Here is a 14860-nt window from a genome sequence, read left to right on the forward strand (position 1 = left end):
TGCCCCGTTAGTCTTTGCCTGAGCGTTGCGTTTACCCATGTTACTCTTAGCAAATGTTATCCTGTTCCCGCGCCCTGCTACCTATATCCTGTGCCTTGGAGTCGTGTTGTGCCACCTGTCACGCCTGCTGTCTCACACTACATCGGGTGTCATCTGCCTGCAAGTTCATCTGTGCCTAAGCCTACTGTCTGGACTATCTAAGGTACTCTTGTACTAGGACTGTTTGGCCAGCTGCTACTCTGCTACAGTGGTGCGGCCTAGTGGGTCCACATACCCCATGGATTGTGACAGCGCAAATGCATCAAAAGTGGCTATTTTGTACGCAAATTGTGACTTTTGTGAAATTTCTTTGCCCAAAAACTGGAGTAGAAAGAATAAATGAATTCCCCCCCCCCCCCCCAAATGCATTTACGCACATCAGTCCTGGTCTCTATAGGGGCACACAATCTAATTACTCTATATATCATATGCACACTCTAAGGCCTCATGCACATGACTGTATTATGAATCCAAAGTTCCATGTGGTAAGGATCCATAGTGTTATCCTATGGAGGGTGATGCCGTAGTTTTGCACGGATGTTTTTCATGTGCAGTCCATGTGCTGCCTTATGAAAACAAATAATAACATGTTCCATTGAATGACATATGTGCGCCGATTCTCTGTCATGGAAGTCAATGTAAACCAAAAAAGGTCTTCCCTACACTGCTGGTGCATGAATTGAAAACAGCTCTGAAAAATTAGTTCCCTCAGTTTTCATACAGAACCATACGAAACAAATATAGGACACCAAACTGAACACAGTTTGGAAATATACAGAAAAGAATATGGTACCACAGAGAACTTTACTGGTGAAGATGCGCATCCGGAAAGAATGTCGCTTGATACAGCATTTTTCATACAAACATGTGCATGCCCCATGTTTCAGTCTCCATTGACATCTATTGAGGAAAACCGGTATCCATATTGCACCTGATAGAGCATGCCATTTTTTTTTTTTTGCAGCAGCACATGGATTGTTTATAAAATAAAACCTCCATGCAAAATTATAGTATCATACAGAAAACTCTATAGGATAACATTAGCGTTGTATTACAAATCCATACCATGTGGAACCGATCCGTAATACAGTCACTTGCATGAAGCCTTAGGAGGTAAGCTCAGTGAGGGTATGTTCACACACACTAATTACGGACGTAATTCGGGCGTTTTTGCCCCGAATTACGTCCGAAAAATGCGCCTCGATAGCGTTGACAAACATCTGCCCATTGAAAGCAATGGGCTGACGTTTGTCTGTTCACACGAGGCGTATATTTACGCGCCGCTGTCAAATGACGGCGCGTAAATAGACGCCCGTGTCAAAGAAGTGACCTGTCACTTCTTGGGGCGTAATTGGAGCCGTTATTCATTGACTCCAATGAAAAGCAGCGCCAATTACGTCCGTAATTGACGCGGCGTTCAAGCGCCTGCACATGCCGTTACGGCTGAAATTACGGGGATGTTTTCTCCTGAAAACATCCCCGTAATTTCAGCCGTTACGGACGCTGTCGTGTGAACATACCCTTAGTGTTTTAACTGTGAGAGGAAAGCTGGAGTACATAGAAAACACCCACACAAACATCATGAGAATAACTGAGAAGATATTCCCCTGGTTAGATTCAAACACTTGTCTCCAGTGCTACAATGTAGCAGTGCCACCCACTGAATGGAGTACATTGTGGCTAAAAATATATTAAATAACAATAATAAAGTTAAGGCTTGCTAAGGCCTCATGCATTGATGTTTCAGGGTCAGCCGAGTCCTGACTACTTCAGGATTGCAGAGAAACACTACACTTTAAAAAGAACATGCAAGCAACGCCTATGTGTAAAAAAAAAAATGAGGAAAAGAAATGGCAATTTCACCATGTTTATGGAACCCTGCCTGCAATCAGCCACCCTAAGCCATGAGATGCAGAAGATTCATGAGCCAATGAATAACCATGGCATTTCCAACCACCTCATGTACTGAATGACGGTCCCAAAGATAAAGACCATTATAGTATAATATCTGTGTATACAGACGGATATTATGCTTTACAATGTAGCTAGATAGCTAGCTGAAATAGGTGAAGATCATTGTGCTCAATCTGGATTTACACAGATCGAATAAGAATATGGATTTGATTTGTAGCTGTGTCTTGTGCAGAGGATTTATGTATGACATCGTATAAATATCTTCAAATTATGTTTTTATACCCAAAACTAACTTACGGGACTTGTTTTAGAGAAAATAAGGGTTCAACATCATCATAGAAGAGGGTTCTTTACAGTAAAAGCAGTGAGACTATGAAACTCCCTGCCAGAGGAAGTTGTCATGGTTAATTTATGAAAAGATTTTAAAAGAGGCCTGGACGCTTTTCTTGAAAATAATAATAATATTACAAGGTATGGGCACTAGATTAGTAGAAATTAGTCTTTATTCCATTCTCGGGAAGGATTTTTTTTTCTTTAAAGATGAGGAAAATTAGCATCTACCTCATGGGGTTGTTTTACTTTTGTTTGGATCAACACTGAAAGTTATTTGGTGGAACTAGAAGGACTTATATCTTTAATCAACCTTACTCAGTGAGTATATGTATCTTATGATCTCATTCATAGTACGATACCCTAAATACCTATGTTTATGTGGAAATTTACAGCACGGTTACTTAAAACCCTTTGAATCTGTGTTCTCTGTAGGCCCTGACTATATGAGCGATTACAGGCCTAAACTTCCTGAATACACCAGATATATAGGAGAAGGTGTGCCATCTGCCGAAAGCACCAGTGACCTGGACTATCTGTGTCGTGCTGCACCAAGCACCCCTGCTCCACTGACTAAAGACTGTTATGTAGGTGGAATAGGCTGGGGAGTGTCTGAATTCAGCTTCCTAAACAGAAGTCAACTTTGTAGTAATTATCAGATCAAGGTATGTATGGTGGGACTACCACATGGGTATGTACTATATCCACCAAGTATATATAAGTATATAGTAAATTGCAATCATACACATCAAAGAACCAACTGGGAAAGCATGGCCAGACTTCAGCAATGAAACGAATAGGCTCGCTATAGAACCTCCTGGCCGGTTATCCTCCTCTGTCTGCTGATTCTTATCCGGTCTAGAATTGTCCGCCTCATCTGGGACAAGATACTCTCATCAGCTGTTGCAGCCCAGATTAGTCTCCCAGGTATTGGTTATTGGTGTTAGAGAGGAACATTTCTAAATTTAGTGGTTTTAGGCTGTTCTGACGCATTCTGATTTTTGCTATAATGCGAGCAGGAATGTGAAGATCATAGCGATAATCTCTATGTATAAATGCTCATGCTGTTCGGATCCAATGGATCATATCATTATTCAACCAACATAAAAACATCCCTAACTATAGTAAGGAACTGTTGTTTTCTAAAGAAAGAAGCAATTTTCTAAATGTTACATTTATTCTACCTTTATATACTCTATAATTTGTAGAGGTTGCCAAATCAATTTGGCCTCATCAATATTTTTTTTTTAGTTGCAACTGTGTAAGTAGCCTGCAAATGAATATGTAAATGTAAAATAAGTGTTATTTACCTATAGTGTATAAGTGAAAATGTGACAATGAAAAAAAATATTTAACAGGTGTAATGCTTTCCAAATTTAACCAGGTGATCAGGCATTATGTGGTTTGTTGAATTCATCTATATCATCCACCTTTTGTGTAGAAGTAGTTGTGCTCACATGTAAGCAACTGGCCCAAGACTTGAAGCTCCTATCCCTGATCACACTGGAGCATGGAGAACAAAAAGGTCCAGTTAGATTAGAAGTATAATAAATACCGGTGATGATAGGTCATAATGGACTAGTAAACAGGGGAAAGCACGGGGAATGGTCAGGAGCCGTCTAAGTTGATAAAAGGTATATCCATCAGTTACAGAATCAACACACTGAAGGGTAAATTACCAAGCGACTGTTCTTTATACAGCAGCCAGAGAATCCAAGTAGTGCACTTCTATTTTATTAATAATAATAATTGAAAAATAACAAATTTATGGAGAAAGGTACATGAAATCCTGACCCTATCCTCTTAAGCACATCCCAGAGTTTTGTTTCCAGCCTTTTGCAGGGATAGACAGCTCTTCATTACCCTTTTTTATGCAAGGTGTGCCATTCATTAAAGCCCCCCTGAATGGCACAAAACTGTTAATATCTTTAGGTTTTGAAATGACAACACATTCTATATATCTTGCCGTTACACACTTATGTATAGCCACAAATGGGTAGAATATGACAGAATACACCATCTGGCTTGTGACAGACTCATGACACCCCATGGAAATTAACATGTTTCTAAACTCAATAAAACGATACAATATCTTATGTCATTCTAAAGAGAGAAGTATGGCTGTGTAACATTCTTTCTGCTTGACCAATTCAGTAAATGGGATTATATAGTTATGTATTCAGAAACCCTCTACTGTCATAGAGCATCATCAAACCAGAGCAGACACCAATTTTTCAAGCATGGTTTACCTGTTTTAATTGAGAACTAAGTTCTTTGTCCTTCAATGTTTCTAGGTCATATCCTGCCAATGGCCTTAGACATCAAAAACCTATGGCCCTTAGAGTTCAATACACATAATGTTCTGAAAGGTGATAACAGAACAGTACATTATAGTGATTTTTTTTTACCCTTGGTTTAAATAACAGAATGAATGTATCTTGCTCAGTCTATTGGTAAGTCGTGTGGTATAAAAGCTTTATTAATGACACGTAGATAGCCTGTGGATAGCCCACAATTATCCTTTCCATTTCCTGTGCTCAGAATATAACAGCAGGAATCCACTCTTAATGAATAACCTTCGTGGCATTTCCTAGAATGCTATTGTCAATAGGTCACCTTTGAATTAAATCATACACTGACTATTCTTGAAGGTTATAATTATGTTCTTAATTGCTAAAATATATACAGATAGTATACAATCAATTCATCTTCACTATTGCTGGAGGGCAGAAAAATATACAACGCATTTCATTGCAGTCACTGGTGAAGTTAATGGCTGTAATATCTCTGAATACTGCTAATGTCTTATTACAATGGCATTCTTGCTTCTGTTCTAGCTGCGTTTACTAGTCTCTATACAATCACATGGCTACCAGGGTACTGACAAACTCACTGGATTAACTGTTCATTATTTTTATTTTTTTATATGGAGACATTTAAAACAAGACTAAGTTTTATATCAGTTTTATATCAGTCACCAATTTACTAAAACAAACGTACATCTATAAAAAAAACATTTTAACAAAAGAATGAAAGACCAGACCAAGCCTTCTCGGAAACGCACCAACGCATTTAGGCCCCTTTCACAATGAGTTTTTTTCCTTTCGTGGGAGGTATACATTGGGAGGACTCCTGACATATAGCTCCAACAAAGGGCTGCAGCGTATCCCACTGTGTGTGTGTATATAATTATATATATATATATATATATATATATATATATATACATACATACATACATACATACATACATACATATATATACAGTGATGTCAGGAGATTTGCAATGCCGGAGTCCCCAGCCACAGTGTCGAAAGCGACCTGGCCGGAAACTCCGGTCCTGGAGAAGCCCTTGAAGTCACTGGTCATATATGGACAGTGATGTCAGGAGCGTTACAATGCCATAGTCACTAGACAGAGCATTGGAAGTGCTCTGGCTGGGAACTCCAGACACCACCTGCACGGTTGCCCTATATCCCCCGCGACCACAAGAACTTTAAAGCAGCTGGAGAACATGACTCTTATTTCTGCCCAGGGAAGTTACATCACTTGAGCTTCCCTGGGGTAGCCCTAGTGACATAACAGTTTACTAAAACAGACATGAACATCTATAAAAAAAAACAAAAAAAAAACAAACAAACACATTTTAAAAAAAGAATGAAAGCCTTCTGGGAAATGCGCCAACGCATTCAGGCTCCTTTCACACTGCGTTTTATCCTTCTATGGGAGGTTTACATCACAGTCCTGACATCACAGTCCATGCGTCGGAAGCACTTTCAGACCTGGAGAAGCCCCTTAAATCACAGTCCATTTGTGGACATTGTTGTCAGGGCCTCTGCGATGCTGGAGTACCCAGCCATAGCGTCAGAAGTACTCTGGCCTGGGACTCCAGACACCACCCGCATGGCAACCTTATATCTCCTGCCACGGCGAGAACTTTAAAGCTGCTATGTCTGCCAGGGAAGCTACATCACAAGCTTCCCTGGAGTAGTCCCACTGATGCTACTGGCCACTTCCGTCACTAGGGCTACCCCAGGGAAACTCCAGTGATGCAGCTTCCCTGGGCAGAGGCAACAGATGGCTGCAAAGGTCTTGCGGTCGCACAAGATAGGGCCGCTGTGCAGGCAGGCAGCCTCTGCTTCATCCGGAAGATTCAGCGATAATTGTCCATCTATGGACTTACGTCACTGGATCTTCCCGACACATACTTTTACCAATAGAAGTCAATGGAATTGTAAAGGATTTGCTAGACACAGCTTCTGTGTCGACGCCTGTGGGCAATCAGTCTGCACCTGCTCCTATGTCTGTGAGACTGACTCCATCTTCCACCACTCAGGATGGCAGGCTTAGGAGTGGGAGAGCCTATCACAGCCTGGCCAGACGGAGCTAGCTCCCGCCCACTGTCTATTTATACCTGCCTTTCCTGTTCCTCCTTTGCCTGTGATTCTTCTATGCTTGTTTCCTGGCTTGCTGCTGCTTGTACTACTCATCATCTGCTTGTTATTGACCTTGGCTTTCTGACCACTCTCCTGCTCAGCGTTTTGTACCTCGTTCTCTCCTGGTTTGACTCGGCTCATTCACTACTCTTGTTGCTCACGGTGTCTCTGTGGGCAGCTGCCCCGTTTCCCTTGCTTCTGTGTACCCTTGTCTGTTTTGCACTTACTGAGCGTAGGGACCGTCGCCCAGTTGTACCCCGTCGCTTAGGACGGGTCGTTGCAAGTAGGCAGGGACTGAGTGGCGGGTAGATTAGGGCTCACCTGTCTGTCTCCCTACCCTGTCTTTACAGGAATAGAACATTTGTGTTTAAAACACTATTTTATAAAATCGAGAATATTGTATGGCAGAATCCATTCTCATTGGAAAGTGCAACTAAAACTGCTTATAACGTTAAATGAACACTACACGATGGTCTTACTTCTGGATCCCACTGTAATTTGTGATGCTAATGCTGGTTTCATTTTTATTTTTCACAATTAGATTGGGGAATTCCGTAGAAATTGTGAAGATAAAGTAACTCACAGATATCAAAATCCTTGGTAAGTGTTGCGTACTAGAGCTATTGACTGTGCTAGTATGATCCTTAATCTTTCTTAGATAGTACCAGTGATTTATACAGCAGTGTGGATTTATGCAATATTTTATAATCATTGACATTTAGGAGATTAATTCTCTCACAAAGATAAGTGGGAGACGTTCCAAAACAACTAGCATGTCATATTATTATCATCACAGGTCTATAGGATTACTACCGTAGTCACCATTATGTGGCTGTCATCCTTAGAGGGATCTCATTCATCATGGCTTCTAACACTTATGACAAATATGATTCTGATCGAAGATAAATAACTTTTCTCAACATTATTCAAGGAATTCTTTTGACCAGACAATGTCTAGTCAAAAGAGGTTGTCCCGTTTGGACAATAGCAAACAAAAGGTATGATCCAGCACATCATGAAGCAATCTTAGGACTTTATTGTATAAACATTAAAATTCCACCCAGCACATAAAGACAAAGGACCAGTACGCTTACACGTTTCAACCGCCAACTGCGTTCTTAGTCATAGCATTGGTGCAATGACAAAGAACGTAGCTGGCGTTTGAAACGCGTAAGCGCACTGTTCCTTTGTCTTAGCCCCGTTTTCCCCTGGGGGGAAACATGTCGGGGGGGGGGGGGGGGCTATTCATATTTTAATTCCTGCTGGTTGCCAGACATACTGTGGTACAAACCCAATTAATTGACTGCTAGGATAGCGGTCTTTGCATCGGTCTATAGGTGTTTCACACCGCTGCATGTGAAGTAATCCCTTGCACTTTTGCCTGGCACCAAAGCAGTGATAATTTTAATCCTTATGTGTGGTCTGTCTTTTTGCTACATATAGCACATTAAAGAATTTATTTTATTTTACTTCATGGTAGTTGGGAAATAGGGGTTTCTGCCTATTGGCAATTAGTTGTTAGTTGTATATTGTGCCCGCCAACTACCCAGGATCTCTAAAATATTTTTGCTGCTATTAAAATTGAGGCACTGTTTGTGTGTCACGAAGGGTCTGTGGACCCACTGGGTCGTACCGCCTTGACGGTATGGCAGCTGGCCAACAGGGCGCAGGTCAAGGTCTATAGTTCGTATAGGGTACCTGCGGCAGCTCGGGCAGTAGCAAGGCAGGCTCAGCTGGAACTAGGCAGCAGGCAGACGTCAGGCGTGGTGAAACAGGACAGGCATGGAATACAGCATGGCACGACTTTGGCTCAGCACAGTACTCTACCGGGATAGTACGGTATGCAGGGAACAGGAACACACTAGGAGGCCATCACATAAACAAACTTAGGAAACAACAACACTCAGGCATCAAAGCAGGGGGCTGGACCCCTCTTATAGTCCAGGGTACTCACGGCCTGATGTTCATCAAAGTCTGGTGCTTACGCTGCCCCTACGGGAGTGGAAGCGAGCACTGGCGTCTCCTGAGGAGGAGGCTGGGGCCAGCGCTTGCCAACTCATGGCTGCGGCTGTCAGGAGCTGGGTCCGAGGAACCTGGGAGCAAATTTGCATGACGGCACCCTTAGTCGGATATTCCTAGAAGACAGCCAGACCTTCGTGCCAGGGAGAAATTTAGGAGGTTCTCTTCTCCTTGTGTCAGCCTTCTGTTTCATGCGGTCGACTGCCATTAGGATGGAGGATCGAGTCTGCTGCCAGATTTGCAGGAGGTCTGTAGAAGCAGAATCAGCCGCTGGTACCTTGGAAGTATCGGGGAACGGGAGAGCAATTCGTGGGTGTTGGCCGTAGACAATGAAAAACGGTGCATTCCTTGTGGACTCGCTGGTGTGATTATTATAGGAGAACTCAGCCCACGGAAGCAGCTGCACCCAGTCATCATGCTGCTTGGAGATGAAGTGGCATAGGTAGTTCTCCAAGATCTGATTGATCCTCTCGACCTGACCATTGGACTGAGGATGGTAGGCTGAGGAAAAGTCCAACTTCACACCGAGGAGTCCGCAAAGGGCTCTCCAGAACTTCGAGGTTAACCGATCAGACACAATATGCTGCGGCAAGCCGTGCAGGCGGAAGAGGTGTTGGATGAATAGTTTGGCCAGCTGAGGAGCAGAAGGAAGGAAAACCGGTCAGAGCAACGAAGTGGGCCATCTTCGAAAACCGATCCACCACCACCCAGACAGTACTGCCTCCGGCAGAGAGAGGCAGGTCCGTAATAAAGTCCATAGCTATATGCTGCCAGGGAGCAGGTCTGGAGTGAGCAACCTTGTTGGCTGCACATACACAAAAGGAAGAAACAAAGTTCATAATGTGCTTGGGCAGCGTGGGCCACCAGAAATGACGAGCAATCAGATACCGGGTCTTACGGACCCCCGCGTGACCTGCCAGTCTAGGAGTGTCCCCAGTGGAGGATTCTTCCACGATCAGCCAGGCGCACAAAAGTCCTCCCTGGAGGAATGTCCCCAACTTGCAGGGCATTGACAGAGACAATGCAAGACGGATTAATAATGCTCTGTGGAATCTCCATGGTATCTTCTGTCTCGAAAGACCTGGACAAGGCATCGGCCCTCACATTCTTGTCAGCCGGACAATAATGGAGCTCAAACTGTAACCTGGTAAAGAAGTGACCACCTGGCCTGACGAGGGTTCAGCCGTTGGGCAGTCTGGAGGTAGGTCAGATTCTTGTGGTCTGTAAAAATTAGGATCGGATGAGCTGCGCCCTCTAGTAGATGTCTCTACTCTTCAAGAGCCAATTTGATGGCCAGTAACTCCGTATCCCCAATCGAGTAGTTGCGTTCTGCGGAAGAGAAGAGCTTAGAGAAATATCCACATACCATTGACTTGCCCTTGGGACCTCTGTGGAACAGGAGTGCACCAGCACGGACAGAGGATGCGTCCACCTCCAATGAGAACTGCAGAGAGACATCCGGATGATGGAAGATAGAGGCTGACGCGAAGGCACTCTTCAGGCTATTGAATGCGGACTCTGCCTCGGGAGTCCACACCTTGGCGTTATTGCCCTTCTTTTTTTTTTTTTTTTAAAACATATTTTTATTGATTTTCTGAAAATTTTTCACATAACATGATATGCAATAAACTGTTACAGGAATATAGTCACCTATTGTTGATGGTATGAAAAAAACACATTCCTACAATGACACTAAGCTCATAGTTGTTTACATCATTATGTGACAGTTATTGAAGGTCATTACAGAAATTTCCATAACATTTGGTGAACAGCGTTAACAATGAATATCCCTGAGAAACAATGCATACAAAACTTATTTAATTTACGTATAAACATGAATAACCTAAACTGGAGCCACATGAAGCTACATTCCTAACCGAGTTGGCCTAGATATCATTTCAAAGTTATAGATATTATGTTCTACGTGTTCTCAACACTCCTAAGGTGCCCTTAAGATCCTCTATCAGGTACCAAGGTGATCCCGTGAATGGATCGATCATTTTGCATATCTCCTCCCCCGAGAAATGCTCTGTTATGAATAGTTTCCATTTCCCAAAAAATCTCCCCCCTTGTGCATCTTTGTGTTTTAGAACATCCATTCTATCTAAATAGAATAGGCTTTTCATCCCCTGTACAACCTCACTTGATTGCGGGATATCTGGTACCAACCATTTCTGGAGTATGCATCGTTTTGCCACCATCAATGCCGCATGTGTAATGGGGGGCAAGTGGGTTACTTCTGTGTCATCTGACCCTCCATCATGCTGGACATGTAAAAGAACTTCCATTGGCCCCAGGAGCCCCTTAAATTTGCTTATTTGTTGCACTAAAGATGTCATTTCTTTCCAAAATGGCTGTATTTTGGTGCATGCCCAAAACCCATGGTACATGTCTGTGCGAGGTGATCCACACCTCGGGCATGAAGTCTTTCTATCTGGTTTAGTTATGGAAGGGGGCAAGGTGAACGCATATATGGCATGATGGAGGATTTTTAAGTGGGTTTCTCTCCATTTCTCGCTTGTTATATGTTTTCTGAGATCCACCAACCCCATTTCCACATGTTTGGCAATATTAGGCAAGCCAAATAGCTTTTCCCATTTCATAAATGCCTGAGCTGGTGTCACCTTTAATAGCACTGGCTTTAGGGTGTTATACAGTTGCGATATGGACCTGTGGTGTGTGCTTAGGAACCATGAGTCAAACAGGTTGGGGTGGGTCTCGTCGGATATGTCCGCCAGTTTTGCTTTGCATGAAGATAATATTTGATAATATTGTAGATGTTGGGGATGGTCAAAATTGTACTTTGTCTGTATTTCCTGCAGGGTCAGCCATCTCCCTTCCTGTTCCTGGAACATGTCACCCAGAGTCGCTATCCCTCTCTCTCTCCATCTCTGGAGTAGCTGACTATGCCTTCCCGCCCACAAATCTGGATGTCTCCATATAGGCATGTGTTTTGAAATGCGATATGGAAGACCATAATGCTTACGCAATACTTTCCATGTGATAATGGTATCCCGTAGTAGGGCCGATCTCTTAATGTTAGTGGGCAGGGACGCAAATGCTGTATGCACTAAAGCCATAAGATCCCATGGTTTTGCTAGCTGCCTTTCTAGGTTGATGTTGGAATGGCATCCGGTGCCATGTTGCCAATCCAGCAAGTGTCTGCTCAAGCATGCCAGGTTGTATCCCCGTATGTTAGGGAAGTTAATGCCCCCCTCTTCTTTTCTTAACATAAGTTTTGCCAGTGCTATTCTCGGTTTTCTTCCCCCCCATATGAATTTAGTGAAGGACGAATTTAGTGTATTGATATCCCCGTGTTTGATTAGTAATGGAATGGTTTGCAAGGGGTATAGTAGTTTTGCAAATCCCGACATTTTGACCAAGGCACACCTTCCCAGGAGTGAAAGGGGCAGTCCGTGCCACCTCAGAAGATCCGCCTGTATGTCCCGTATCAAAGGGGGATAATTTAGATCATATAGGGAGCTAGGTGCTCGCCCCACCTTGATGCCCAAATACGTGATCTGTGACCGCACTATCTCCACATCTAGAGCATCCAATAGTCGACCATGACTACCCTCCTTCGGTCCCAAATCTAGCAGTTGGCACTTTGAATAATTAATTTTATATCCTGAATATTCCCCAAAGTCACTTAGCGTCTGAAATACCCGTGGAACGTCCCGTGAGGGGTTTGCTAGGAATAAAAGTATGTCATCTGCGAACAGTGTTTCCTTAACCTCCATTTCCCCCACCGAGATGCCTCTGAATACCTCTGAAGATTTCAAATGTCTTGCCAGTGGCTCCAATGCCAGATTAAACAGCAATGGAGACAGCGGGCAGCCTTGTCTTGTGCCTTTATATAAGCGAAACGGCTGAGATAGAAACCCTGTGGTGCAGATCCTAGCATTAGGGGACTTATAAATGTGTCGCAGTAGGTTTCGAAAAGCCCCGGTAATCCCTACTCTGTCCAGAACCGCATCCAGCCACTTCCATCTAACGTTGTCGAATGCTTTTTCAGCATCCAGCAAAAGCAGTGCTGGGTGTTCCCCCTGTCCTGGACTGTGCTGCACCCTGTCTAGCACCGCCAATACCGTTCTAATATTGGTGACCGCCGATCTCCCCTTAATGAACCCCACCTGCTCAGGAGCTATGAGGTGCGGCATTATATCCGCTAATCTATTTGCTATGATTTTAGAGAGAAGTTTCGCATCGACGTTTATCAGGGATATGGGTCGGTAAGACCCTGGTAGCAGGGGATCTTTTCCTGGTTTCAACAGAAGTTTGATATAGGACGTGTTTGCCGATGGTGGCAGACCTTCACTACCCAGGGCATTGTTAAAGAGCGAAACCAGGGTTTCGGTCACCTGTTCTCTCATCGCTTTGTAAAATTCTCCTGAGAAGCCATCTGGGCCTGGGGCTTTGGAGTTTTTCAGGTTTCTGATAGCCCTATCTACCTCCTCCCTAGTAACCTGCGCATTCAGTATTTGCAGTTGATCCTCTGAGATGACAGGAAGAGTGGTGCTGTCCAGGAGTGTAGCCTCTAACGGTGAGACTGATTCATCGGAATACAGCTCCTCGTAGAATCTGGCCAGAATGGAATTTATATGTGAAGGATCTCCCGTGATTTGTCCCGTGTGATCCCTAAGTTTGGCTATGTGTTGTGCCGGGCGTTGTCCCCTAGCTACATTTGCTAGCAATCTTCCCGCCTTATTTCCAAATCTGTGTATTGTTGCCTCAAACTCGTAATTGCGGGTTATTTCTTTCTGAGAAGTCCACTCATCAAAGTTGTGTTTGGCCTGTACCCAGGTTTGTCTATTGCCCTCCGTTGGTTGGGAGAGATATGTTGTGTATGCTGACCTCAACGCACTGCTTGCTGCTTTAAATTGTCTTGCTATTTCCCTTTTTTTGCTTACAGAGTAAGCGAGAATCCTACCCCTCAATACTGCCTTCGCTGTGTCCCAAAAGAGGGAGGTATTATCCCTGTGCCCGTCATTCTCGGATGCGTATTCCAACCACCATCCCTGCAACTGTCTTTTGAATGTATCATCTAGCGCTAGATGAGCCGGAAAGCGCCAAATAAAATCTGTCCCTCTCGGGTACACCTCTTGAAGGGATATCATTATAGGTGCGTGATCCGATATCACCAAGTCCCCCACAGTAGAAACTCCTATTCGTTGCCTCAAGGGTGCCGATATGAAAATGTAATCTATCCTTGACCATGACTGCTGAGAATGCGAATAGTGTGTGAATTCCCTTGCGTCCGGGTTGCCCTCCCGCCATGCGTCTATTAGATGAGTGCTCTCTAGTAAAGGTCCCAATACCCTATCGTGCTTTCTGGGGGTCCCTGCAAAAATGGATCCCGACTCTTGAATTTTGTGTGACCTCCTATCCTCTCTGTGGTCTAAGACAGAATTGAAATCACCCCCTACCAATTTATGTGGAATATCATCTGTTAGCAACGCCCTTTCCAATTCATTATAAAATTTAACGTTATCATCATTGGGTCCGTAGATGTTGTATATGCTTAGGACCCCACACGGAGTGTCAAGAACGACATGGAGCAAGCGACCTGCCGAGTCGGAATTTGTGCGTAGTACCTTGTGTATCATATTTCTATTGATCAAAATGAGTACACCTGCTTTACGACCACAAGCTGAAGAGCCGTAAACTGCACCCACCCACATTTTTTTCATGCGGTGGAAGTCGCTCTCCTCCAAATGGGTCTCCTGTAGGAGAGCGATGTCAGTGTGTAATTTTTTTAGGTGACGAAGAACCATCATCCGTTTATTGGGGGAACGGAGCCCCTTAACATTCCATGAGGTCACTTGCATATTCTAAATTTCTCTATAAGGATCAAATTTGAGTTATTTTGTATATCTATTTCCGGGCATGTGCGCCCCGTTCCTATGGTGGCTGCTCGGAGGTTCCTGCTCCACGTTGCTCCTAAACCCATAACATTTTCATGTGCAAACAGTAAAAAAACAGTATTATAACCAGTATCAACATAATACCCGACCAGCAAAGTCCACACTCTCTCTTGTGTGTCTCGCGTCATATTGGTATGCCTGACTTCACTTTTTTCTGGGTGAAGGCCCTTCCCCCTCCCCCCCCCCTCCTTATTTTTG

General features: G+C 43.7%; 1 protein-coding gene across 1 annotated transcript in view; it reads left to right on the top strand.

Annotated features, from left to right (window-relative positions):
- SPMIP2 (sperm microtubule inner protein 2) overlaps positions 1 to 14860 on the top strand; it is a 46633-nt gene that overhangs the window by 13313 nt on the left and 18460 nt on the right. The window contains exons 2-3 of the mRNA XM_075847530.1: positions 2719 to 2948; positions 7261 to 7319. Of these exons, the coding sequence (XP_075703645.1) occupies positions 2719 to 2948; positions 7261 to 7319 (289 nt within the window). The remainder of the gene's footprint in view (positions 1 to 2718; positions 2949 to 7260; positions 7320 to 14860) is intronic.

The sequence above is a fragment of the Rhinoderma darwinii genome, chromosome 1, assembly GCF_050947455.1.
Source record: "Rhinoderma darwinii isolate aRhiDar2 chromosome 1, aRhiDar2.hap1, whole genome shotgun sequence".
In the NCBI taxonomy this organism is placed as follows: domain Eukaryota; kingdom Metazoa; phylum Chordata; class Amphibia; order Anura; family Rhinodermatidae; genus Rhinoderma; species Rhinoderma darwinii.